At 51.1% G+C, this 25,848-nt stretch overlaps 1 protein-coding gene across 7 annotated transcripts in view; it reads right to left on the reverse strand.

Moving 5' to 3' along the window:
* Nucleotides 1-21,259, reverse strand: part of PRDM15 (PR/SET domain 15) — a 59,270-nt gene extending 38,011 nt beyond the window's left edge. For 5 of the 7 annotated variants that reach the window (XM_082458763.1, XM_082458762.1, XM_082458764.1 and 2 more), the window contains exons 1-5: nucleotides 21,206-21,259; nucleotides 6,530-6,575; nucleotides 5,909-6,002; nucleotides 4,305-4,458; nucleotides 1,699-1,951 (exon numbers count right to left, since the gene is read on the reverse strand). In XM_082458763.1, coding sequence (XP_082314889.1) covers nucleotides 1,699-1,951; nucleotides 4,305-4,458; nucleotides 5,909-6,002; nucleotides 6,530-6,566 — 538 coding nt within the window. In that variant the 5' untranslated portion in view covers nucleotides 6,567-6,575; nucleotides 21,206-21,259. Of the gene's footprint in view, nucleotides 1-1,698; nucleotides 1,952-4,304; nucleotides 4,459-5,908; nucleotides 6,003-6,529; nucleotides 6,576-7,248; nucleotides 12,298-21,201 lie in introns of those variants that run through there. The other 2 variants (XM_082458761.1, XM_082458760.1) reach the window with 2 other exon arrangements.
* Between the last annotated feature and the right edge of the window lie 4,589 nt (nucleotides 21,260-25,848).

Below are 25,848 nucleotides of genomic sequence, written 5' to 3' on the forward strand. Positions count from 1 at the left end.
TGACTCCTGACCCCGCGGAGTGCCACTGCAGGTGCCTCCCAGGGGCAGGGGCAGGGCCAGGTACCCGGTTTTAGCAAATCCTAGAGGGTGGGGCTAGAGCAGTCTGGTGAAAAACCCAGGGTCTCTCCAAATTCTTTCTGCCCCCTTTACCATCAAAATAAAGAAAGGCCCATCAAGCCCAGTCTCCCTCTGCAAATATCCCTGTGAAGATGCAAACCCTCTACTGCCACCAGACCCCGCGTGCAGCCATCTGTCACTCCCGGAGCACCCCCAGAGGCTCCACGGGCCACCACCAGCCAGCCGGCCTGCGGTGACTGAAGCGGGGCCCTGGAAATTCACGTCCGCCTGGAACCGTTGGGTAGGGTCTTTGCAGAGGTAACCAAGAAAAGATGGGTCAGACTGGTTGAGGGTGGTCCTAAATCCAGTGACTGGTGTCCTCCTAAGGAGAGAACCCAGAGACACAGGGAGAGACCTAGGCAGGGATGGGGTGGTGCAGCTACAATCAAGGAACGCCAAGGGCTGTCGGCAACTCCAGAGCTGGCTGGGAAATACGGACCTTGGACTTCAGGCTTCCAGACTGTGAGACAACACATTTCTTTTGTTTTAGCCCCGGTGTGTGGTGCTTTGTCTGGGATGCCTCGCGGATCCCTCCCTCCCTCCCTCCCACTGCCACGTGAGCCCACCGGGAGCAGCTCCCAAACCTCCGCCACGATGCACACGTGGGACAGACCAGAACCTCCCAAACCTGTCAACCCCCTCACTCTACGGAGCCGTCTGTACCCCGTGGTGCTCGTAATGAGCGGGACCGTCTCCTGGTCAGAACCCTGTTGTTTGGGGGTCGGAAGGAAAGTGTCAGCTTCTCCCCCACAGGAAGTATCTTCGTGGCAGCAACAAGCATGTCTGCCCCGGGCAGTACCAGGTGGAGCCGTATGAAAGCCCTGCTCTCCCAGGCCACAGTGCCACGTGTGAGCCACTTCACGTGGTCCCTCGAGGTCAGGTGGAGAGGACGAACACCCCAAGGACCCACAGCGTGGGTAGAGAAGATATAAATTCATCGGCCCCCTTCACGAGGTGACACCCCCGACCCCAGGTCAGCAGGACATGCATTCTGATTTGCTTTTCCAAAAGGACGTGGGTGAGTCACACGTGACTCCACTAGGTCTTTCTTTGACGACACATGCTTCACAGGCACACACATGCGTATACACACACGCATGCACACGCACACCCCGACCTCCGGGAAGAGGCTGCTGGAAGGTGGCCAGCGCCAGCACTGGAGCCAGAATCCGGGTTCAAACCCTGATTCCTTCACTCTTTGCACTGCGATTCCGGGAAGGTTCCTTACCCTCTCTGTGCTCCGTTCCCTCTGCCCAAACCCAGGGGCCACAACCTGACGCCCTGGGACTAGGTGGGTGAGTGATGCATGAAGCCGCAGAGCTGGGGGCAGAGCTGCCCGCCAGCAAGCGCCTGGCTTGGGGCGAGCTCTTCTAATGGTTTCTCAGCCCGGATATTCAACAAGCAGACCTACAGACCCAGCCCGTGGTGTCAGGACCGAGCCCTCGGTGCTCCCCGCGCCCGCCGGCCCTCCCGGCCCGACTCTTCTCACTAACACCGAGCTGCTGCGTGCGGCCAAGGGGCCGTGGGTCCCCACGGGGCGGCAGGACGGCGGACGCGCTGGGGACAGGGGCCCCCACGTACCGTGGAGCCCAGGGCAGGCCTGCCTCAGCATGGGCTTGTCCATCCTCTTGGCGTAGAAGGCCGCGTACCACACGCGCAGCTCGGTGCCCGGGGGGATGTCACACGAGGTGGTGAAGTACACGTCGCTGCCGTGCTGGAAGGCCGTCAGGTTCTGGTGCCCGGGCTCCGCCGCCGGCCGCACCAGCATCATCCAGTTGCAGTCGTCCTCGTTGGAGGTGTCGAAGCACACGGGGTGCCCATCCTTCTGGAACACCTGGGGGTGAGCGCGGCCCGCCGAGGGGCCGGGGCGGGGGCTGGTTATCCACCGGTGTGCGTGTCAGCACGTGTGTGTGTGTGTGTGTGTGTGTGTGTGTGTGTGTGTGTGTGTGTGTGTGAGAGAGAGAAGGGGGGCTGCTGAGTGACCAGTCTGGACGGCACCACATCAGAGGCCAAACCGTGCTCCATACAGACCTATTTAGGCATTTACAGTGGTGGGAGGGCAGAGGGAGACCCCTGAACAGGTCAGGCTGATCACAAGCAAAAGGGAAGCAGGAGACACAGGAAAAGGTCAGGTGTCACTGGGAGACCCAAGTTCTCCGAACGGCTCAGGTGGGAACTGGGACGCCTAATTTCTACCTGTGGTCCAGGTGGGCACCCGGACGCATGCATTCTGCTGCACGAGGAAACCTGAGTTCTGCTCCTAGGCCAGGAGTTATCAGGAGACCTGAGTTCTATGCGTGGCCCGGCTGGGAACTAGGACATCTGAGGTCTACCTGTGGTCCAGGTGTAGAACCTGGACACTCAAGTTCTAATCAGTTTTCAAGTGGGCATGAAGGCACTTGAGTTCTACTCCCGGCCCAGATGTCATCGGGACACCTCAATTCCAGGCATGGCACAGGTGGGAATCAGGACACCTGAGTTCTACTCCAGTTCCAGACGTCATCGGGACACCTGAACTCTATACCTGGCCCAGGTGTCATCGGGACACCTGAGTTCTACACGTGGCCCAGGTGGGAATCAGGACACCTGAGTTCTACTCCAGTTCCAGACGTCATCGGGACACCTGAACTCTATACCTGGCCCAGGTGTCATCAGGACACCTGAGTTCTACACGTGGCCCAGGTGGGAATCAGGACACCCAAGTTCTTCTCCCGGCTCCGTTGCGAGTATGGTCAGTGACTTTAGCAAAGTCCCTCGATCTTTATAAGCTGCGCCCTCATCTGCAAAGCAGCACCATTGTTTTATGGAGTAAATGCAGGCAGGGACCAGGGGAGAAGCTTGAATATTTTGAAGTTCAAAGTAACCACATGGAATAGGGGGTTCCTGTCTGCCATTTTCTGATGCAATCATTGCTTCCTCATTGTAAGACGAAATCTCCCCACTCTTCTGGGCTTTTCCTGTAGGGGCTCCCCACTGCTAAGAGCTAGAGGCCCTCTTTGAGGATGGAGCACTCGGAAGCAAGGGGAGGGGGCAGAGGGGTCCACCAGGTGCCTAACGACCCTGAGCCGTTGTGGGAACTGCTCCCTTGCCCTCCTTCCATGGGCATAAAGCTGCCCCCAGCACCCAGGTGCCCCCAGCCCCAGGTGAGCCTGCGTTGGAAACAACTCAATACGAGACACAGACCTTCAGAATCTGAGTTGCTGAAAGAAACCAGAACAGGCACAAAGGATTTTTTCAAAGGGGCCTCGGCCAACCTCGGGCCCACAGCGATTATGTGCATCAGCCCCAGGCCTCTTTACCTCACTCCTTCACATAAAATAATGTTCTTTCTTTTCTTTCTTTGTAAACAAATCACGTGCCTTTCCTTTCGCTCTGCTGTGCTGAAATCTGCCTTGTAAACTCAGTTCTCCAAGGACTGGCGAAACTCTGCGGCCACCTAGATCATCTCTGTTCTGAAACACGTGGGTCTCTGCTAAGGGCCTCCAGGGAAGCTCACCTCTCGGGGCAACCGTTGCCCCGCCAGCACCTGTTCCTCTCCGTTTATTTCACAGGTGTTTTTGAAGCCTGGCTGAGGCTGGGCGCGTACTGGGTGCGGGGACAGAGCTGTGACTGACACCCACGTCCCTCGCCTCACGGCGCCTCCATGGGTCTCACTTTAAGTGATCCAAGCCCTCCCACCGATTTCCTTCCATTTCGTTTTTCTCAGTGTCATATAAAAGCTGTCATTTTCCAGCCTGATGTGCTTTTCAGAGCTACCAAATTTTGCACTGGCCTCTCATCAAGGCCTCGACAAGACACCTTCCTTTCAAAAGAGCCTTGCAAAGTATCCTACGCTCTGCACCGGTGTGAAAATACTAACGCACCCCTGCAAAAATACTAATGCACCCCTGTAAAATCCAAAGAAAGCCTCCCTCCTAAAGCCTGCACTGGGGGTCTACTATTGCATATGTTTTAAATAGACTCTCTTTAACGTCTTGCAAAATACTAACTTAACTCTGATGCTCTTGTGATATAAAAGCAAACTAAAAAAAATCTGAACATTGTCTTGGAAATTCAGCAGAACTATAATACCTAGAGCGGTTTCCAAGACATTTATGAATCACTGGAACTCAGCGGGCATCGCCCCATCTGCACGAGGAAGGTCACAAAGCAGGGGTTCTGCCTCCCCCACTGGCCCCAGCTTTTACCTTCAATGGAAACGCAGACTCCTTCTCCCATTTGGCGACTCTCCTCGACTCAAATGGGCCAAACTGCGTGCGCTTGACGAGCTGGGTCACAGCAAACACCCCCTCGGCTCCATCTTCCAGGCGTCTGATCTCCAGGTTGGAGGGAAGGGACGACCTAGAAGTAGAACAAAGCAACAGACTCTCGGCCCCGGGCATCCACTGACCGAGGTGCCACCCACAACAGGGGACAAGAGAGTTAGGATGACGGAAAAGGTCGCTCTCACTGGCCCCCAGAGTAGGCGATAGAGGGGCGTTGACTCGAGGATGCGTTTAAAATCCCCGCCCAGGAGACAGAGCCGATGCGTGTGTGTGAGCACACATCCTAAGTGTGGGCTTCAGTCAGCCAACAGAGAGGGGAGGACCACAGAGAGACCACAAAGAGGTGCCATGTGTAAAGTACCACGGGGAAGACAAGAAGTGCCACCGCATTCCAAAGACCAGAAAAGCATCATTTCCAGCCAGGTTGCACTGGGCTGGTTTCATCAAGGATGTGGCCTTTCTAAGTAAACTCGGAGAATGTCAAGGATGGGGCACGCGTGCCAGCGGGAAGGCATGTGGGCTGGGACCCTGCGTGAGCCAAGGCCAGGGCCAGCCTGACCCACGTCGGGAGTGGGACGGACCCCCAGGGCGCCTGGAGCACACACCCCTCACAGGAGCGAGCAGGGGGGCTGAGACGAGGAACCTATCACAGAGGGACCGATGGCTCCCACGGGAACTTTGTGGGCAACAGGCAACCACTGAAGGTTTTTGGAAGAGGGCTCATCAGATCTGTACTTCAGGCGAAATTAGTAAACTCTTTGCTTTGCGCAGGGAAGTCACAGTAAGACAAGTAAATAAAGAGGCTGGGAAAACCAGTTGGGCGGCTTCTAGGAACAGCGTTGATTAGATGGCAATTTTAGCGCCACTACATGCCAGGCCCTAAATCAGGTGTAACGATCACAGCAACTTTCCAAGGGGCAGTTATTCTCTCCATTTTACAGATGAGGCAACTGAGGTGCAGACAGGCGCACATCTCGTCCGGGTTCAAACAGCTACTACATGGTAGGTGGGGCTGTGCCCCTCCCCGCCAGGGGAACGTGGGCTGGCAGAGCTACGGAGCCCCTCGCCAGATCTAGGTGCTCGTCCAGAAGCTGCCACAGCTTTGCCTGGCTGCCCGCATCCCCGCCCCTTGCCCACAGTGGGCACTTGTTAGATGGCAGGCCTGGGCTCGGACCCCAGGGGAGACTGAACAAGCTCGGCCATGGCCGCTCAACGCACAAACCAACTCAGCCCATCAGCTGAACCAGGAACTAGATAAGAGACATTGACGCTGAAGTGTCTGCAACAAGCCTTGGCGCATCCTGGCAGCAAGAGACTCAGCTCACGGTGGGATGGAGATTTCGGACGGCCCCAAACATGAGGACAGCCCTTCTCACCGAAGTCTCACCCACTTCTTCTTTTGCTGTTCCCCCCCCCCCCAGCCCTTTTCGTAGACACGCAGGCCACCAGGCTCTTGCAGCAGGTGACATGCCGAAAACCCTGTCTGACAGGCGGGACGATAAAAGCAGCTCAAGGTGGTCACTCACCTTGCCCTGCTTAACACAAAGGAGTCTTTGACCATGACCACTGGGCCCAGCTCGGGACATTCAGAGTCGTGGTACTGGCTGCAGTCTTCACACCCTGCAAACAGACATCCCGGTGTCAGAGGGGGCGTTGAGTGGGGAGGGAGACGCCCACAGAGCATCGCGCGGCCTGGGGGTAGGCGACAGTGCTCCCCACGAATGCAAAAAGAGTGCAACGCAGGACGTGCGCCCCCAGTAGGAAACCCAGCTCCACGGCACGCTGCAAAGTAGGCCAAGTCAGCTCTGTGGGGACGGAGGACAGCGGTGTCCCCAGGGAATGAGCGTAAATGAAAATTCACCAACTTAGCCTGTTTATCATAAATCTAACATGTTGTAAACCTCTTTCTAAAACCTGGGGTTACTTATCTGAGTCAACCGCCACCCCTGCCGGGTGCCCTTTGCCGGGAGTTCTCAGAAGGATGATCCTTTTAAAACTGTACCCGGCAGCACATTTCTCGTGTAATAAATCGTGGTTCTTAAAACAAGTAAGACCACGTCTAAAGGAGACAGCGCTTCTCTACTATAAAAACCAAGCGTGGACGTGGCTTTGCCTTCCATGGTGAGGATGGGCCACGGGCCACTTACAGATGAACATGATCTCCTCGTTCCCATCTTCGGCCATCGCCACCACCTGTCAGGACAGAGTGCTGCATTAGTGATCAGCTTTTGGCCAAAGGCATTTTTAAAATTGAAGTATAGTTGATTTACAATGTTGTGTTAATTTCTGCCATACAGCAAAGTGATTCAGTTACATTCTTTTTCAGATTCTTTTCCTTTGGCGTTTTTAAAGACAGTTCCTGCTAATGGCCCCCTCGAGCCTGTGTAGGGACTGACTTTGTGCTTTTTAAGAAATTTTTTATTTTATTTTATTGGTCCTGCCACGTGGCTCACGGGATCTTAGTTCCCCAACCAGAGATTGAACCCGGGCCCCTGGCAGTGGAAGCGTGGAGTCCTAACCACTGGACCGCCAGGGAAGTCCCTGACTTTATGCTTTAAAGGCAACAGGCAGCAGGGTCCCCTTTATCGTGGGTTCGGGTGGGGACCTGGAAATGTTTTCTAACCTAGAATGATGCTGCTTTTCAATAAGCCATTGATGTGAATGGCTCTGAATCAGGACGTCTTCATGAACTCAGGCTTTCATCTTTCATATCAGCCATCCATTTTCATTTGTAAAATAAATATACCACTATTTTAAAAAGCCAGTTTTCACACTGTTGCTTCTATTTTTTCCTCCCTCACGGGACTGTGAATTCCTCCAGGGTAATCACATCTCACGCGACCTCCATTTTTTTCCACCTGCTAACCTGTGCGTGACGCCAAATTTCTCTCGGGGGGACTAAGCACCGCCTGACATGATGGAGGAGAGCCCGCCTGCTCTCCACAAAACCTTTATCACAACCGGTCGCTTCTATCTCCTATTCAACCTTGAGGTTCACCTCCATAGCGAGCAGCTGCGCTCAGGCCCCCTGCATATTCGTGGGCGATCTGGACATGTTCAGATGGGGCCTCAGATTCCCGATCTATAAAATGGAAATTAAAATGCCCACCTCATGTAGTTTTGGGGGGAGGATAAAGTGAGATACACCCCGTATGTGCCAATCAATAATCGTTCCTCTTCCCTCCCACCCCTCCATCCCCAATTAAGCTAACTCAACACATCCTTCCTGCATCCCACTCCGGGCCAAGCCCGAGTGTATCACTAGGGACCTTTCTGAAGAAGTACGCAGGCCGGCCTTCCACGAATGCCGATTCCACACGCCCTCTGCCCCATTCCCATCCCGGGAGCTTTTGAAGAATGAATAGCAGACAAATGCAAAGTCCAAATGAAACCTGATTTGCTGAACACATGATTAGTTGAAAGGTCCACCAGAGAAGAGTGAATTAGTTATAAGGAAACAAGGCAGAGAGATGGCGTTTCCAATTTGCCCCTAAAATGCCAAGGACCAACAACCAGGGCATATTTTTTCCCCAAACACAGCACAGTTTTTTCTGTTCCTGGGGACACCCCTTTACGTTACACGATGCCTCACGTGGCCTCAGCACGTTTAACTTGGTGTTTCCTGGTTGATGGGCTCCACGGGTGGGGTCAGGGCCAGTCTGGAACGGGGGCAACGGCTGGTCACGGAGCAAAAGGAGAAGAGGGACAAAGAGGCAGAGGAAACACATGAAAACCCGCTTTCATGAGCTGCTGAGGTGCCCCCAGGAGCTTGAGAACCGTCTGCCCATCAGCAGGAACCCACTCTACCCACCAACACCAGCTCACGATCAAGGAAGTTCTGCAAGAACAGTGGGTTCTAAAGGGAGCCCTCAAACTGCCTACAAAGCTGGCAGCATCGGAGGGTGCAGACAAAGGGAACCGCTCTGGCCTTCCTCGTGGCCCAGTGTGGCCGCCTCCCCTGTGCCTGCCTCTGGTCTGGCCTCTCAAGGCTTCCATGTCTTGGCTATTGTAAATAGTGCTGCTGTGAACACTGGGGTGCATGTATCTTTTCAAATTAGAGTTTTCTCCGGATATATGTCCAGAAGTGGGATTGCTGGGTCGTATGGTAGCTCTATTTTTAGTTTTTTAAGGAACCTCCATACTGTTCTCCATAGTGGCTGTTATCAATTTACATTCCCACCAACAGTGCAAGAGGGTTCCCTTTTCTCCACACCCTCTCCAGCATCCGTTATTTGTAGACTTTTTAAAGATGGCCATTCTGACTGGTGTGAGGTGGTACCTCATTGTAGTTTTGATTTGCATTTCTCTAATAATTAGCAATGTTGAGCATCCTTTCATGTGCCTATTGGCCATCTGTATGTCTTCTTCGAAGAAATGTGTATTTAAGTCTTCTGCCCATTTTTGGATTGGTTTGTTTTTTTGTTATTGACTTGTATGAGCTGTTTGTGTCTTTTGGAAATCAAGTCGCATTGTTTGCAAATATTTTCTCCCATTTCATAGGTTGTCTTTTCCTTTTGTTTATGGTTTCCTTTGCTGTGCAAAAGCTTATGAGTTTGATTAGGTCCCATCTGTTTATTTTTGCTTTTATTTCTACTGCCTTGGGAGACTAAGAAAACATTGCTATGGCTTCTGTCAGAGAATGTTTTGCCTATGTTCTCTTCTAGGAGTTTTATGGTATCATGTCTTATATTTAAGTCTTTAAGCCATTCTGAGTTTATTTTTGTGAATGGTGTGAGGGTGTGTTCTAACTTCACTGATTTACATGTAGCTGCCCAACTTTCCCAACATCACCTGCTGAAGACACTGTCTTTTCTCCATTGTATAGTCTTGCCTCTTTTGTTGAGATTAATTGACTATAGGTGTATGGGTTTATTTCTGGGCTTTCTATTCTGTTCCATTGATCCATATGTCTGTTTTTGTGCCAATACCATGATGTTTTGATTACTGTAGCTTTGTAGTATTGTCTGAAGTCTGAGACTTATGCCTCCAGCTTTGTTATTTTTCTTCCGGAGTGCTTTGGCAATTCTGCATCTTTTATGGTTCCATATAAATTTTAGGATTATTTGTTCTAGTTCTGTGAAAAATGTCACAGATAATCTGATAGGGACAATTAATCTGTAGATTGCTTTGGGTAGTGTGGCTATTTTAACAATATTAATTCTTCTAATCCAAGAGCAGGGGATATCTTTCCATTTCTTTAAATAATCTTTAATTTCCTTTATCAATGTTTTATAGTTCTCAGCATATAAGTCTTTCACCTCCTTGATCAGGTTTATTCCTATGTATTTTTTTTGGGGGGGGGATGCGATTTTAAAAGAGATTGTTCATTTTTTACTTTCCCTTTCTGATATTTCACTGTTAGTGTGAAGAAATGCAACAGATTTGTTTGTTAATCTTGTATCCTGCTACTTTGATGAATTCGTTTATCGGTTCTAGTAGTTTTTGTGTGGCACCTTTAGGGTTTTCTATATAGTATCATGTCATTTGCATATAATGACAATTTTACCTCTTCCCTTCCAGTTTGGATATCTTTTATTTCTTTTTCTTGTCTGAGTGCTATGGCTAGGACTTCCAATAGTATGTTGAATAGAAGTGGTGAGAGTGGGCACCCTTGTCTTGTTGTAGACTTTAGCAGGAAGTCTTTCAGCTTTTCACTGTTGAGTATTATGTTGGTTGTGGGTTTGTCCTAAATAACTTTTATAAAGGAGCCTCTTGAAGTCTGTGTTGTGCTGGCAAAATCCCTTTGGTGTGCAGAATGCTCCTTTGCAGAAGGGAAGTCCAGTCTCCAGACTTCTCCAACAAGTAAGAAATCCCAGAACAAGGGATTGTAAATAGTACTGTTGTAGGGAAAATGACAGAAAAATATTCAAAGTGTGAGATGCAGCCATTTTAACCACCGATCCTGGGGAAACTTACTTATACCAGTGGTTCTCAGTGTGGTCCCTGGAGCAGCAAACAGTAGCACCGGCAGCACCTGGGAATTTCTCAGAAATGCGAATTCTTGGGCCCCTCCCCAGACCTGCTGGGCTGGGGCCCCGCACTCTGTGTATTTGCAAACCTCCAGGTTATTCTGATGCAGCTCAAGTCTGAGACCTGCTGCTTAACCTTCAATCCTTTTAACACTTACATGATTCCTACCACAAAAAGCAAACAAACTAACCACAACAGTGATCACTGGGGGACCACAGTAATCATGTCAGGAAACCAGATTCGTCATGAGGGTCAGTTAGGCTTAGACCAGGAGTATCTGTGTGTAACTTGGTGGGAAATGGGGAGCGAGGGGAGATCTGGGGCAGATGTTCTCTGTGACAGCTGAGGTTTACTCGGCAGCCCCCATGATTACAACTGTTAAAAACAATTCTGAAAAAGAAGACTAAAGTGAGAGAAATCAGTTTACCTGTTTCAAGCTTAATTATAAAGGACAGTAATAAGGACTTTGGTATTGGTAGAGGGACAGACACACAGATCAATGGAAATGGAGAACAGACTCACAGAAATATGCTCAACTGATTTTGGACAAAGGGGAAAAGCAGCTCAGTGGAGGAAGGATGGTCTTTTCAACAAACGGTGCTGGGGCAACTGGACATGGCAGAGGCAGGAAAAAAAAAAAAAAAGAACTGTGACCTCACATCCCACACAAAGATTAATTCATAATGGATCAGAGACTTAAAACATAAAACAGTAAATTTTTTTTTAGAAAAACAGGAGAAAATCTTTGAGATCTAGAACTAGCCAGTTTTTAGACTTGTCACCAAAAGCATAGTTTATTAAAGGAAAATTGATAAATGGGACTTTACCAAAATTTAACATTTCTGCTCTACAGAAGATGCTGTTAAGAGAATGAACAGACAATGTAAAGACCAGGAGACATTTCTGCAAACCACGTAACCATATGCAGAATATGCAAAGAACTCTCAAAACCCAACAGTAAAAATGCAAACAAGCCAATTAGAAAATGGGCAAAAGACATGAATAGACATTTCATCAACAAAAACACTGGAATGGCAAATAAGCACATGAAAAGATGTCCAACATCATTAGCTGCCATGGAAACGCAAGTAAAAACCACAAGGACACCACTACACACCTTTCAGAACGGCAGGATGCCGGCGGGGATGAGACTAGGACATCTGTGTTCGCTGGTGGGAGTGGAAATCCATTTGACAGTTTCTGATAAAACCAACATGGCCTATGACCCAGCAGTGGCATTGGTGGGCAGTTATCCCAGAGAAATGGAAACTTACATCCACAAAAAACCTGTACACGACTACTGAGGGTAGCTTTATTCCTAACAGCCCAAACTGGAAACAACCCAGAGTCCCTCATTGGGTGACTGGTTAAACAATCTGTGGTCCATCCACAGCCTGGAATACTAATCAGCAACTAAAAACATGAAACTACTGACACACACACAACCGATCTTGATGAATCTCCAGAATGCTGCTGGGTGAAAAAAGCCAATCCTCAAAGGTTACATGCCGTATGATCCCATTCCCAAAACATTCTTGAAATGACAAAATTATTGAGAAGGGGAGTAGAGCACTGGTTGGTGGGGGTAAAGGAGGGAGAGGGGTGGCAGGAAAGAGGAGGAGGCTATAAGGGGGCACCAGAGGGCTCCTTGCGGGGCTGGAACATTCTGTATCTGGACTGCATCAAGGTGACCATCCCTGCTGCCACCCGGTACTGGAGTTGTGCAAGATGGTACCACTGGGGGAAACTGGATAAAGGATACACGGATCTCTCTGTGTTCTTTCTTATAACCACCTGGGAACCTACAGTGATCTCATCAAAATCAGTGAAATCAAATCACTGCAGTTCAAAAGCAACTTCCAGCACAACGCGTGGGAATGGTCTGGATCCTGGGGGAGATAAAGCACATATGACTTTTATCGGACAACTGGATATCTGAATACCAACTGGATATCTGAATACCAACTGGGTATCTGAATACCGACTGGATATCTGACCAGATTTTGACCATATTAAGGGACCAGTATTAAATGTTTTAGGTGGGTAACAGTACTGTGGTTATTTTTAGAGTCCTTCTCCTGTAGAGACACAGACTGAAATATTTACAAACGCAATGATGTGACCAGGGCTTGCCTTGCGGTCCTACCGGTGGGGAGTGCTGGACGGGGTGGAGGGGGCAGCCAGACCTGGGCGACAGCAGCCGAGCTGGTGATGGACACGTGCGGTCGGCTGTTGCCTGCCTGTCCACTGTTTCGTGTGTTCATACTAAAGCTATTTGTAAATGGTGCCGACACACTCTTCCCAGGTCCTCCTCTTCTGCTGACTCTGAGTCCTGCCCCCAAAGCCGGCCTTGAACGCACGCCAAGTCCACTGAACATCTTTTTCTTCACCTCACTTGACCTCTGGGTCACACCGGATGTGGCTGACTGCCCTCCCCTCCTCCACAGCCACTCCTCTCCCGACCAACCGCACTGAGCTGCTCTCTCCCAGTGCTCCGCCCCCCTGGGGAATCCTCCTCCACCACCCGATCGCTGTCTTGGCTCCCATGGGCTCAGCACCGGCCCCTTGTCATCCCTCCTCGTGCTGGACCCTCTTCCCAGGCAGTCACACCTGCTTCTGTGGCTGATGCTAATACCACGTGGGTGCTGGTGACTCTACTCGGGGCCCCACACGTACACCCAAGCTCCCCGGCCGCACCTCCGCCTGGAAGCCCGCAGCAGCCCAACGCACCAAAACCAAACTCCGGGCCACTCCCAGCTTCCCTGCCTGGTGCTCCGGGGGCCACGGAGGCCGAGTCTGGCTCTCAGGCAGGTGGTCAGGGACCAGGTCCCCTCCTACGGCTGCGAACGTTCATCACCCAGAACTTGGATGCAGGCAGACACCCTGCTGCCACCCGCAGCTCAGACAGCCCAGAAACCTCACTGGACCGTTGTCAGTTTCACACAAATTTTCTATAAAAACACAGTGCAGTTCCACAGATCACCTGCCACGGGCAGTGTTCCCCAGCCTGCCGCTGGCCAAACACCACCCGGAAAGGAAAGAGAGGGTAAGACGAGCCTCCCCCGCATCCCAGCACAGACCAGCTCGATCCAGATTCCCCGGGAAACAGGTTCTGGAAGGGGAACCATACACCAAACGTGGGACAGAACACTCTTTACAACAACGATCGCTCAGATCCCAAGTCCTCAAAGTGCCTCCTGTAGGTGATCAGACAGTGTTCCTCCTTCCGAGACAGGCTTGCTTCACTCAGCATCACGTCCTCAAGGTTCATCTACGTTGGACTGTGTGTCAGAATGGCCCTCCCATTAAAGGCTGAATAATACCCCATCATTATTCACCTGTCAATAGACACCTGGGTCGCTTCCACGTTTTAACTACTGTGAATGAAGCCGCTATGAACAAGGGGCAAATACCTCTTCGGGTCTCTGTCTTCGACTCTTTTGGGTCTATACGCAGAAGTGGACTTACTGGATCATACAGTAATTCTACATTTAATTTTTGAGGACCCACCATACTGCTTTTCATGTCAGCTGACCATCTTCCATTACCTCCACACCCTTGCCAACGCTTGTTATTTTCTGGGGTTTTTGACAGTAGCTGTCCTAGTGCATGCAAGGTGAAAAGGAATTTTTTTTCGCCTCGCCACGTGGCATGTGGGATCTTAGTTCCCCAACCAGGGATTGAACCCTGCGGTGCCCCCTACAGTGGAAGCAAGGAGTCTTAACCACTGGACCACCAGTGAAGTCCCGACAAGGATTATTTTTAAATGTGATCTGCAGAAGCTGGGGTTTAGAAAAAACAATCAGTTTTGAAACACTGGAAAATGAAAACTTCACAATTTTAAAAGACAGGTAGCTAAAAATAACTCAGAGAAAAAGGCGTTTTCAAGAAGGTTGTTGATATAAGTGTGAAACGAAGGTTATCGCTTGTTAATCTGGCTGGGCCTTCCCAGGCCGTCCCTGGCCTGCCTATGTGATGGCGGGGGACGGATAAAGGACAGAGGTGATGAAGGCTGAGGTCCTGCAAGTTTGCTATTGGCCCAGATGACTTAGCAGTCCCTCCTTGTCAGTGACCAAAGCAGTGGTCTCAACAGAAATATAAGGTAAGCCACACATGGAATACTTTCTAGCTCTTTAGTTTTGAAAGAATTACAGGAAGTTTCAAAAATAGCACAGGGAGGTCCCCTGAACCCTTCACTCGGTTTTCTCCAAGGGTTATATCTTACATAACTATGTGTATCACATACATAGTTGGAGAGCGTAACTGCAGCACACTCTCAAAACCAGGATACTGACCTTGGCACTGTGCGTGTGCACGCAATTCAATGTCTTCTCATCACAGGTGTAGGCTCATGGGACCACCTCCACAATCCAGATTCAAGAATGTTCTATCACTGAAAAGACCTCACTCATGTGCCCTGTCCCCTGACCATAGTCACACCCTGTCCCCTGACCATCCCTAACCCCTAGCAACCACTAATCTGTTCTCCAACTCTACAAACTTCATCATTTCAAAAGTGTCATATAAATGGAACCACACAGTATGTGGCCTTTTGAGATTGGCTTGTTTTCTTCACTCAGCATAATGTCCCTGGGTTGTTACATGTACCAATAGTTCATCCCTTTTACTGCTTCTCACTCCATGACGTGAGTTTAACCACTCACTTACTGAAGGAGTCTTGGTTTTGTCCCCATTTTTGGCTATTACAAATAAAGCTGCTATGAACAACTGTGCACAGGTTTTTTTGGACATAAATTGACATTTCTCTGGGATAAATGCCCAAGAATGTAATTACTGGGTCCTATGTTAGGTGGATGTTTAGTTTTTAAAGAAACTGCCCCACTGCCAACGTCTGAAAGATCCAGTTTCTTGGCGTCCTTGGCAGCATTCGGTGTCACCGTGTTTTATTTTAGCCGTTCTCACACGTGTGCAGTGGTATCTCATTGTGGTTTTAATCTTCATTTCCCTCATGGCTAATGACATAGCACATCTTTTCCTGTGCTTATTTGCCACTTGTGAATCCTCTTCGGTAAATGTCTCTTCGTGTCTTTTGCTCATTTCCTAGTTGGCCCCTTCCTGTCCCACTGCCCTTCAGGTCTGACACTGGTTGTGTGGGCCTTCCTTCCACTGTCACCTGGGATTCGTTTGTCCTCTTGGGTGTGGAGCTCTTGTTTCCTGAGCCCCCGTTACTTCCATCTTCTTGGTTTATTCCTTTGATCTGGGGAGCACATTTTCCAGTAGTTTCCTTAGAATGGTGCCTGGGAGGTAAATCTCTTGAGAGGACTTGCCTGTCTGCAAATGTCTTTACTCCAATCTCACGGGCCAGCTGCTTTGCCTGGTACGCGGTGGTTTTCCTGCAGAAGGTTGAAAGTAAGACTCCATTGTCCTCAGCTTCCAATGCTCCAGCTGAGAAGTCTGATGACTTTCCAGCAGGCAAACCCTCTGTATGTGACTCCCTCCCCCCAAATCTCTTAGACTGTTTTAGCTCCAGGGCCCTGAAGCCTCACGGTCTGCCTTGGTGCTGAGCTCGGGCTGGCCCTTTCAACCTGGCTCTCCTGTCCGCAGTCCTCAGATTTTCTTGCGTTATTTCTTTTATAATTTCTTCTGTTTCCTCTTTCTGAACCTCTCAGTTTCATCAAAGATGACATCTGTTTTTCTGATTTTCACATCTGGTTCTTTAGGAGGGATTTCTGAGCAAAGGGGGCAAGAGAGGTCTGCATTCTGCCATCTCAAAAATGGAAACTGAGTTAACATTGACCTTCTCAGGCTGATGAGAGCTCTAACGGGCAATCATCTTTTGCTTAACAAAAAAAAAAAAAAAGAGGGGAATGTGAGGCCTGATTCTCACTTAATAGGCCTTGTGAGACAGACAAGATATTTTAAAACTAGGCACCCTGGGAGCTTTGGTGGTGAAAAGATCCTCACACATTCTCAGCATAAGGGCGAGAGCACAGTGGAAAGAGAAACCACAGAGAACAAAGTCCAGAGAAGTCAGATGTGCAGGAGAAAGGGGCCCAGAGGGATGGGGCGGGGGGGGGGGGAGGGGGCGGGTGGCATGGAAGCAATAGATCAATGAACAGAATTGAAGCGCCTTGGTCAGAACAGATTTTGTAAACCTCTTGACTAATATGGCACCAAACTGCACTTATGTTTTTGGTCACAATAAAAGGCAAACTTACTATAACTAATTAGCATATATATTTTTAAGCTTAAAAAAGGCCAAAGGCCTTGAGTTACAAAACACTGGGAACCCTCCTTCCCCAAGACAGACTCTCTGTCCAGTAGGTAGGGTCCCTTCCCCCCGACAGCGAGCAGGGAGTGACAGCTCTGGCACATCATCCCCTGCAGGCCCTACACACGAATCATGATTTAGGGACACTCAAATTATAACATTTGCCTCTGGCCTCATCATGGTGGAAGGCCATTTACTGAGGGTTTTCTGATGGTACCTGCACTATTTCAGCGCTTAAGCTGGAGAAGCAGATGGTGCTGAACATTGAAAACAAGTCAAACGGAGCCCTAACATCCAGCACCCCTCAGGCGAAGAAAGCCGTCATCTCTGGGAAGCCCACGCTTCAATTTTCTGTAAGTTTGCGGAAACATGACCCCACAGGCTCTGGGAGACTCCAGGGGAGCATCCAGAGTTGGGCTTCCTCAGATGCTATTAGGAGGAGAGGCTTCAACTGGGCCCCCACTGTGACCCTGAGCTGTCCGCCGCGCCGTGACAGCCAAAGGTTCCTCACCACTCCAAAGCATCCATGAACAGCCTCCCAGCCTCCATGACCCCCTCCTCTTGTTTCCTCCTCCAGAAACTCCCTCCACCTGCCAAACTCCTACGTAACCTTTAAAACCTAATCCAAATGGCCCCTCCTCTCCAAAGCCCTCTTGGCCACACCTGTCACTCACCCCACAGGCACACTGCAGCCACGTCTCCCCGGGAGGCCCCGCCCCACCTGCACCTCCCTTATTACACACCTGTCTCTGCTGCAGACTTACTCCCCTGGATTATTCACACCAGCCTTCAACAGAGCTCACTCATGAAAACAAAAAAGTTTTAACTGTGGCTCTAATGCCGCACTTCCGTCTCCGTTCATTGCAAAAATCCTGGGAGGGACTCTGGCAGCTTCTCTCTTGAATGGGAAGAACTGCCCTCACGGCTCCACCAAAGCCCTCCGCTGTGGACTGCCTCCCTTTCATCCCCTAGGCAGCATTCAACCCCTCCCCCTGGAAACCCTTTCCTGCGAGGTCTCCTGGTCTTTCCATCCCGACCGCTGCTCCTCCCGAGGCCCCTCTGTGTTCCCATCTCAAGCCGCCACAGTGGGGCAGCCCAGGCCGGCTCTTCGGTCCTTTCTCCATCCAGACCCAGCATTGACCCGCCATCACCTCCCATGCCCGAGTCCACCCAGGCCCCTGAGCCCACCTGACGCATGGTTCCATGACCGACCTCTTTGCCAACAGTCCCACAAAAGTGTTTTACAAAATGCTATTTCCTGCCCTTCAGCTGACAGTGTAAGCTGCTCAGCCTTACTTTAAACAGCTGCAAGGGACGTAATCTCCAGCATATTATGAATATTAACTTCTTAAAATAAAACTGCTATGTGGCTCTTCTAAACACATCTATTGGAATCGAAACACCACAGCGTGATACCCACTGCCATCCGGTCACAAGGCATGTGGACAAGCTCTTCTTCATCTGTCAGGAGGCTCACGGCACTTCTTTCTTTACCATCGTCTGTTTCCATCGCCACAGATGTTAAACCCAATGTGTTATGTTTGTGCTTGAAATGACTATTGATCACCTTTTATGCATACAGATCAAATTAGTCTTGATTTCCTATGACCATGAGTTTGTGCTAATTTCTCCTGGACTACGCTATCGTTCGAGTAACTGGGACACCACTGATCAAAATGGAAATACTGGCCACACTGGTGAACAGTCACCTAGCACAGAAGCTGGGTTTAATGAGATAAATAGGACGTTTCCGCCAATCCAGTCACGTATCATGGAATTCAATTCAACTCTGTTCCTACCCTTCGTTTTTACAGATGTGAGTGCAGGAAACCCTGCTCCCACAGACAAGTAGTTGGGACGGAAGAGCTTTCTTATAGTCGCCGCTCAGCAACGACCCCCTGCCGAGGTCTCCCATGCACCGTGAAAGCCACGTATTTGTGAGCTGACCACGGCCCACACCAAGACTGGGGCTGGGGGTCGCCATCTTCTGGACAGTGGGAGGGACCCTTCCTTAGGAAGGGAGCACTTAAGGAAGGTGATGACCAGGACCATGGGCCCTGGGCAAGGGTTTCTCCCACCCGAGGGGCAGTTTGAAGATGCTGCTGGTCTACCAGGTCCTGATTCCCTGACCACCCCTCAAACTGCACACTTGTCACCTGCGCCTCAGTGAATGGCACCTCCTGTCACCCCCTGTACATTCCCCACCCAAACCAGCAGCAAGGCCTGCCTCGCTCTAGAAATATTCTTTGTCCTGTCACCTCATTTCCCCTCTGCCCCCACCCTGTTTCTAGGGGAACCTTGTCGGGCAGCCACGAGGTCCTCTCTAAAAAGACACAGATCCTTTGGACCCCTGCCCCAAACCCCAGTGGTGTCCGCTTGGCTCTCAGGGTAAACTCTGAGTAGAGTACAGCCTGTGCCACCCTCCTGTGCTGCCCCAACTCGGCCACACAAAGCTTGCTGCCACCCCAGGGCCTTTGCACTTGCCACGTCTGCCTGTGACACCCTCACCCCAGATCTCCACTGAGGGCCTCGCTGCACTGGTTTCCATTGGAATGTTGCCTTCTCAGACAGACCTTCCTGGTCCCCACTGCCCAAGTGTGCCTACCCCTGCCCATGCCCCGCCTCCACCTGTCACCCTTTCTGCCTTCTTCTACATGCTCTAACCACTGCCCACCTCCCTCCCTCCAGAGCATTCGGTCTACCAGGCAGGGCCTTCCCTCTCGCCCTCTGCAGCGCCCGGCACGTGATAGCTGCTGGGTGGATGGCCGACGAACACGCGCACGCGTGAACCATGTGAGATGAAAGACAGGTATTGCCATACGTCACAACTGTGGAAAGGAGGCTGAGAAAGCATTTGAGTCCTTGCCCACAATCTCAGCCTCTCAAGTCACATGTGCAAGAAACAGCTGCCTTCAATCTCCCTTAAATCTGCAAAATGGGAGAAGTGTTCTTCCCCTGGCCTTCTACACAGATGATGATATCAAAAGAATGATATATGAGAGGTATATCCCAAGCTAACGGAGTACTTTCTCAAATATAATTATTCCCAGAAAAGCTATTAGCCTTGTAATTGGAGGTGATTTTTAAATTTACTTATTGGTCTTCTGGAAGAAATAACTATTCCTTCTGCTTACAAAATCGAACATATTGTATTCTTTGTGGGCAGCTTTTTTGCAAAAATATGAATCAAACATATAGGAGAAAAACACTTTATACAGGATAAATCTGACTATCTTTCCCTTTCAAAATTCAAACTATAGGCCTATTTCTTAACCATTCACCATAAGGCAGTGATGTCAAGGAAATCCAGAGAAGCAGAGTGGAGCCATGAAAATGTGGAAAACGTGAAAATGTCCAGGTTTGAAACAAAATACGGTGGTGCTGTGTGTGTACTGGGGGTGGTGGTGGAGTGGCGGAGGCTAACTTATAAAAACAAACTGTCTACATCATTACACGCTCCAGGGAGAGTTCTCACTGTTGCCTTTGAAGATCTGTCACAAAACCACTTGCTCATTTACTTTTCGTCCTTAAAAATACGTCCAGGAACCAAGCTGGGTTTCTCCAAATTTATCTGGTGAGTCCAGATTCTATGAGAGTGGCTTAAGCAAACGTGGTTTTTGTGGGTTGGCCGCTTAAATATGTACACGGGTGCACGTGTCTCTGATCACACACTTGTTTCTACCATTTTAATCTACCCTTGGTGGGGTAGGGGGGCAATTGCTGAGCTTCTGTGGGAAAAAAAAAAAATCTCATCTACTACCTTAAGAGCTTAATAGAGATAAACACATAACAACTATAGCTATCAGCACGGTGGATATTTCCATAATGCGTTTTCACTTGTCTTCTCAAAGCTGACCTTCATCGCGAATACCCGTCCCCTCGCCAGAGGCCACATGGCCGGCTGGTCCACCTGTCCGCGCCAGGGCGGGGCCAGCGCGCCGTTTCCCAGCACAGCCACCCACCCCGAGGGCGGGCACATGTCACCTGTCCACGGATTTCACTACCTTGCCTCTGCCACCCAAGGGTTTACACAAACAGGATGCAGGGTGCGCGGGATGGCGGCGGGGGGAGGCTGGACAGCCCCGTCGCCCGAATCGTGGGGTCTGCCTTGCTAACCGCAGGAGCGGGGGGTCCAGGGACCCTCCCCATTCGCCCCCGGGGGCTGGGCCCAGGACAGGGGGGAGTGACATCACGAGGCACCATCGGCGACGAGGGCGCCCGGGGGCGGGACCGCGGGCCGGGGGCCGGGGGCGGAGGACCCCCAGCGCCGCGCCCACGGGCGAGCGCGGCCCCGGCCCCGGGCCCCGAGCGGGCGGGCCGGGGGGAGCGGGCGGCGGGGCCCGCGGCGGGGCCGGCGGCGGGCGGGCTGGCGGCGCGCAGGGCGATCCCGGAGCGGCTCCGGGAAATCCAGCCGGGTTTTGACTCCGATCGCCCACGGTGCCCGCAGCCGGCGAATGTAACAAAGAACAGGCGGCATGGCGGCTGGACCGGGGCGGGCGGCGGGCCGGGCGGGGCCGGGGGCGGCGGGCCGGGCGGGGGCGCGCGGGGGCGGTGGGCCGGGCCGGGCCGGGGCGACGCGTGCGGGGGCGGGCGGTGGGCGCGGGGCCCGGGCTTTACCTGCCTTTGGAATGTGCAGAGCGGGATCGGATCCGGACTCCGGGTTGCGATCCGCTCCGGAAACTACGCAGCACCGGAAGCCGGGGGGCGGTGGCGGGGCATTGTGGGAGTTGTAGTTCTCCCGGGGCGCGGGCGGCGTGGACGCGAGAGCGTGGGAGCGGACGGCCTGGACGGGAGAGCTGGGGAGCTGGCGGCCTGGACCGGGGGTAGGCGGCCTGGCCTGGGGAGCAGGCGAGCGGGCAGCGTGGACGGGAGAGCCTGGGAGTGGGCGGCGTGAACGCAGAGCGGACGGCCTGGGCGCGGAGGCGGGCAGTGTGGACGGGGAACGGTGGAGCGGGCGGCATGGACCAGCGAGCAGCAGGGCGCGGGTCGTGTGGACGGAGGAGAAGGTGGCACAGACCAGCGGAGCGGGAGCGGCTGCGGTGGACGCGGACCGCGTGGAAGAGGGGGAGCCGGAGCGGTGTAGACAGGACTGTGGCAGGTCTTGGGCGGGGTGTACGGGGCAGTGGCGAGGCGTGGACGGGGCGCGCGGTGAGCGAGTGGCGTGGATCCGGATCGGCGGGGAGAAGCCGGGCGGGTTCCGGCTGCCCTCTCCCCGAGACTGGAGGGAGCGTCAGGCGGCCACGCGCGGCCCCTTAGCCGGTGGCGCAGCCGGGTCCCGCCACCCCAGGCAGCTTTGCGCTGGCAGCTCGCGCAGGCCCCCTACCCACACCCAGTACCTTTCTTCTGATGGCTCCGTCGAGCCTGAATTCCCTGGAGGGGGCTGGGAGGGTTAGGTGAGAGCGGGGGTCGAACTTTTCTTTAAAACAGTTCTAAGATTTGCTGCCCAAGCATAGTGATTTATGGATCTAGCCCATGGACTGCTGCCATTCTTGGTCATCTTTCTGTCCACTCGGTGAACGCTTGGAAGCCCTTGCTCTGCCCCCCAATTTCATGAATCAGAGCAGCTCGCTGGTGAGCGGAGAGCAGGGCATTTCAATCCAGGCCCAGTGAGTCCCCGAAGTCCCCGCCGTAACCACTACCCCACACTGCTCTGTGCAAAGTTTGCACACGGACCCAGGCTGCGAAATTGAGGCGAGAGAGCTCCCTGGCACTGAGTGTTTCTGCCCCTCCCTCCACCCCAAGCTTGGGGACTGGTGTGGCCTCCTGACCCCCACCAGTCACAAAGTATTAGAAATAGAAGGGACCAGAGGGATGGCTTATCTAGTCCTGGCCTCTCATATTCAGAGATGTTAGCTATCTTGTTCATTTCTGCCTGGCAAAAACCTTCGTTAACAAAGTCAAAGAAAGGGGCTGAAGTGAGGAAAATGATTTGAAATTGATATTAGAAAGGGCTCGTTCCCCTCATGTATGTAAAGCTCTTAAGGACCATTAAGAAAACGATAAAGAACCCAACAGAAAAATGAACAGTCTATGGACGGTGCACAGAACATGCAATGGCTCCTAAGCATAGGAGGTGCTAGTCAACTATATTGTTGCAACTATGTATGTAAGCAAAATCACAGTGAGATCATTTTTATCAATTACATTAGCAAAGAATTTTCAAAGTTGAATAGCATGATTTTGGAGAGACTGTGGAAAAACAAATGTTCTCATCCTTTCCGGGTGGGAAATTTAACGGGTACAACCTCCATCCGGGCCATTTGTTAATATCCACAGTAATTCTAGATGCACATAGCCTTTAGCCCAGCAGTCCCACCTGCAGGAATTTATCCTTCAGCCAGACTTACTTGTATGAATTGGTCTGTGTTTGAGGTTGATCTTTTTGGCTTGTGGGACCTTAGTTCCCTGACCAGGGATTGAACCTGCGCCCTCGGCAGTGAAAGCGCGGGGTCCTAACCACTGGACCGCCAGGGAAGTTCCGAGGTTGATCTTAAGTGCCCTGTGATCAGCAGGGCACATCCTCAGGGAGTGGGGAGGGAGCCTGCAGTGTGGAGTGCTGCCGGGGCTCATTTCGCCACCCCCCATGCTTGATGTTCTGCAGTGGCTTCCCAGTGGCACTCACGGTAGGTCTGCACCACAGCCTCCTACACCTAGATCACCTCACCTGTGTCCCCTCACCTCCACCCTGCTAGTGCCCCGCCCTCCAGTGGTGAAGTCCCAGCCCGCCGCCAGGCTTCTGTTCCTCCAACACATTCCCAAGATCTGCACGCATTCCCACTATCTTGGAACACGTTCCCAGGTTCTCCACCACCATCTCCCCGTCATTCAGGTCTTTGCCCAAATGCGCCCCAACTCTCAAGAGCCCCAAACTGACCACGACAGCTAATGTGGTCCCCCCACCTACACACCCACCCCTCTGGTGACATCACTCACAATTCTCATCCCAGATGGCTGGTTCTCTGGTCTCTGCACACTAAGTATCTACTGGCATATAGGCACAAAAGCAGGTCGTTTATAGAAAAAAGTGTCGGGACAGAGCAAGAGTGGAAAAGCAGACAAGACCTCAACCCCCCTAAAGCCATTTCTCATAGCAATGCATGCAGCCCAGGGCTGGGTCCACATTCCCCAAGGTCATTGCATCTTCAAAAGAAATCTCAGCTTGTTCATTATATTCTGTCTGTGAGGGATGGAAATAATTCCTTTTAAGGCAGATTTGTAGCCAAAATTCTAAAATTTAAAAAAAAATGGTTTGTTGCTGAAAGTGTCAAATTCTCATTGTTAACAACTAATGCAACAGGCCTTCACTGAATTCCAGGCAGAAAAAAAGGAAAACCACCTATAAAGGATGTCGTGGAGGCAGTCAGGGAAATGTGAATATAGACTGTGATACTAGATAATAGTATTGCATTGATGTTAAATTGAAATTTTTAAACATTAATGTTAGATTTCCCAGACATGATCATTGCATTGAATTATGACATGAAGATGCCTGTGTTCTTAGAAAAAGGCTTCTGAAGAATTTAGGGTGAAACATGATGTCCTCAAACAATAATTGATCGATTGACCTATAGATGCTGGATAGAGCAAATGCAGCAAAACTGGGGAATCTAGGTGAAGGGTATGTAGGTTATTCTGTAGGTTTGGAATTTTTAAAAATAAATTGGGAGAATTAAAAAAAAAAACATAAACAGGGAAGAACCTCCCTTATTGTCAGTGGATTTTCCTTCCTGAACAGAGACTAGCTATGACGTTAAGATGTCATCAGTTTACCGTGTGGCCCCAGATTGGGTGTCATGCCCTCAGTCCTGACATTGGCCTGCCTGACATGTGTACTTTCCAACTAACTTGTCTCATCAACTCTGGTTTTTTGTTAATTTAGATATAAAACTCCTTTGCTAGGGGACATTATGGATGTACATATCCTAAGCTTCACTTCCTTACACCACCTTTAGGTTCTACTTTCAATCTGGCTAATTCTTCCCATCCAGATAAAGGGAGAAGTAATCAGCAAATAATCTCATTCCTACTATGTGCAAAGCAGTGCATCTCACTTTCCATCATTCTCACCCACAACAGGGAGCATTAATGTTCAGGAGAGACTACATAGGCCACAAGTCCTTGGTCTCTCCAGTTGACACAAGGTAGTAGAGACTTGTGGTCATGAACATGGATTCTCCAGCCAGACAGCCTGGTTTCAAATTCTGGTTCTGCTACTTATCAGCTGTGTGATCTTGGGCAAGTTACTTAACCTCCTTCCGCCTCAGTTTCCTAATCTGTAGAGCAGAGATAGATCATAACTCATGGGGTTGCTTCAAAGAGTATAGGGTCAGTATCTGTTAAACACTTTGCAAAATTCCTGGCACATAGTAAGTGCTCAGTTAGTATTGGCTATAATCACTGTGCTCTCGAGTCTTTCTCTCCTGGTATTTCTCTAAAATACCAAGTAACCCAAAGCACCTAAGCAAGCATCCAACTTTATAAATATTGATGACATCAATATAATGAATAGTTAGTTTTGAATGCCTGGCACATGCAGGGCACAGCTTGGCAATTTGCATTATGGACAGTCATGGTTACAGAGCCAAGGTGACCAGTGGACAATGGTGAAAGTTGGTGCTTCAGGGGGTCTGGCCTGGCAGCTTTCTCTTAAGGGCGGGCACTGTGCAAGGTCCTTCATCCTGGTGGCCAGCCCTCTGTGGTGAGTGAGCTGCATTTTCTTTTAATAAACGATTTATTGATATGTACACACAGCACCCTATAATTGTAGGAAGTGACCGAGGTCAAGAGCAGCATGTTTTTTGTCACGTGCCGCCCCTCCATGTCTGGCTCTGTCCGCTGACCCTGGGCCCTGGTGAGTGGGGTAGGATAGGCGTAAGCAGACCTCCTATTTGAGTTTATATAAAGCTGTCTGCTGATGTCCATCATTGCTCTAAGTGGGCACCATCCTAAACCCAGGGGATACAGGCACCTACATTCTTGCTGGGGTGCAAGTCTAGGAGAGAGTGAGATGGGGCCAAGCGACAGGGACTGAAGGATGCCGACGGAAGTGTCCTGGGGCATCCGAGGTGGCCGAGCACTTCATGCAGAAGGTGGGGCTTGTGTTTGGTTAGATCATAAGAATAGGGAGAAGTGTACCCTGGGGCCGAGGGGTGTGCATTCCAGAATGACCAAAGGTGGTTGAAGTGGATACATTTGGGCTGTACAGAGGGGATTGGCAAGAGCAGTGTGCACCTGCAGGTGACCGGCAGGAGGTCAGGCTGGGAA

This window comes from Balaenoptera physalus, assembly GCF_965194825.1.
Source record: "Balaenoptera physalus genome assembly, chromosome: 4".
Taxonomy (NCBI): domain Eukaryota; kingdom Metazoa; phylum Chordata; class Mammalia; order Artiodactyla; family Balaenopteridae; genus Balaenoptera; species Balaenoptera physalus.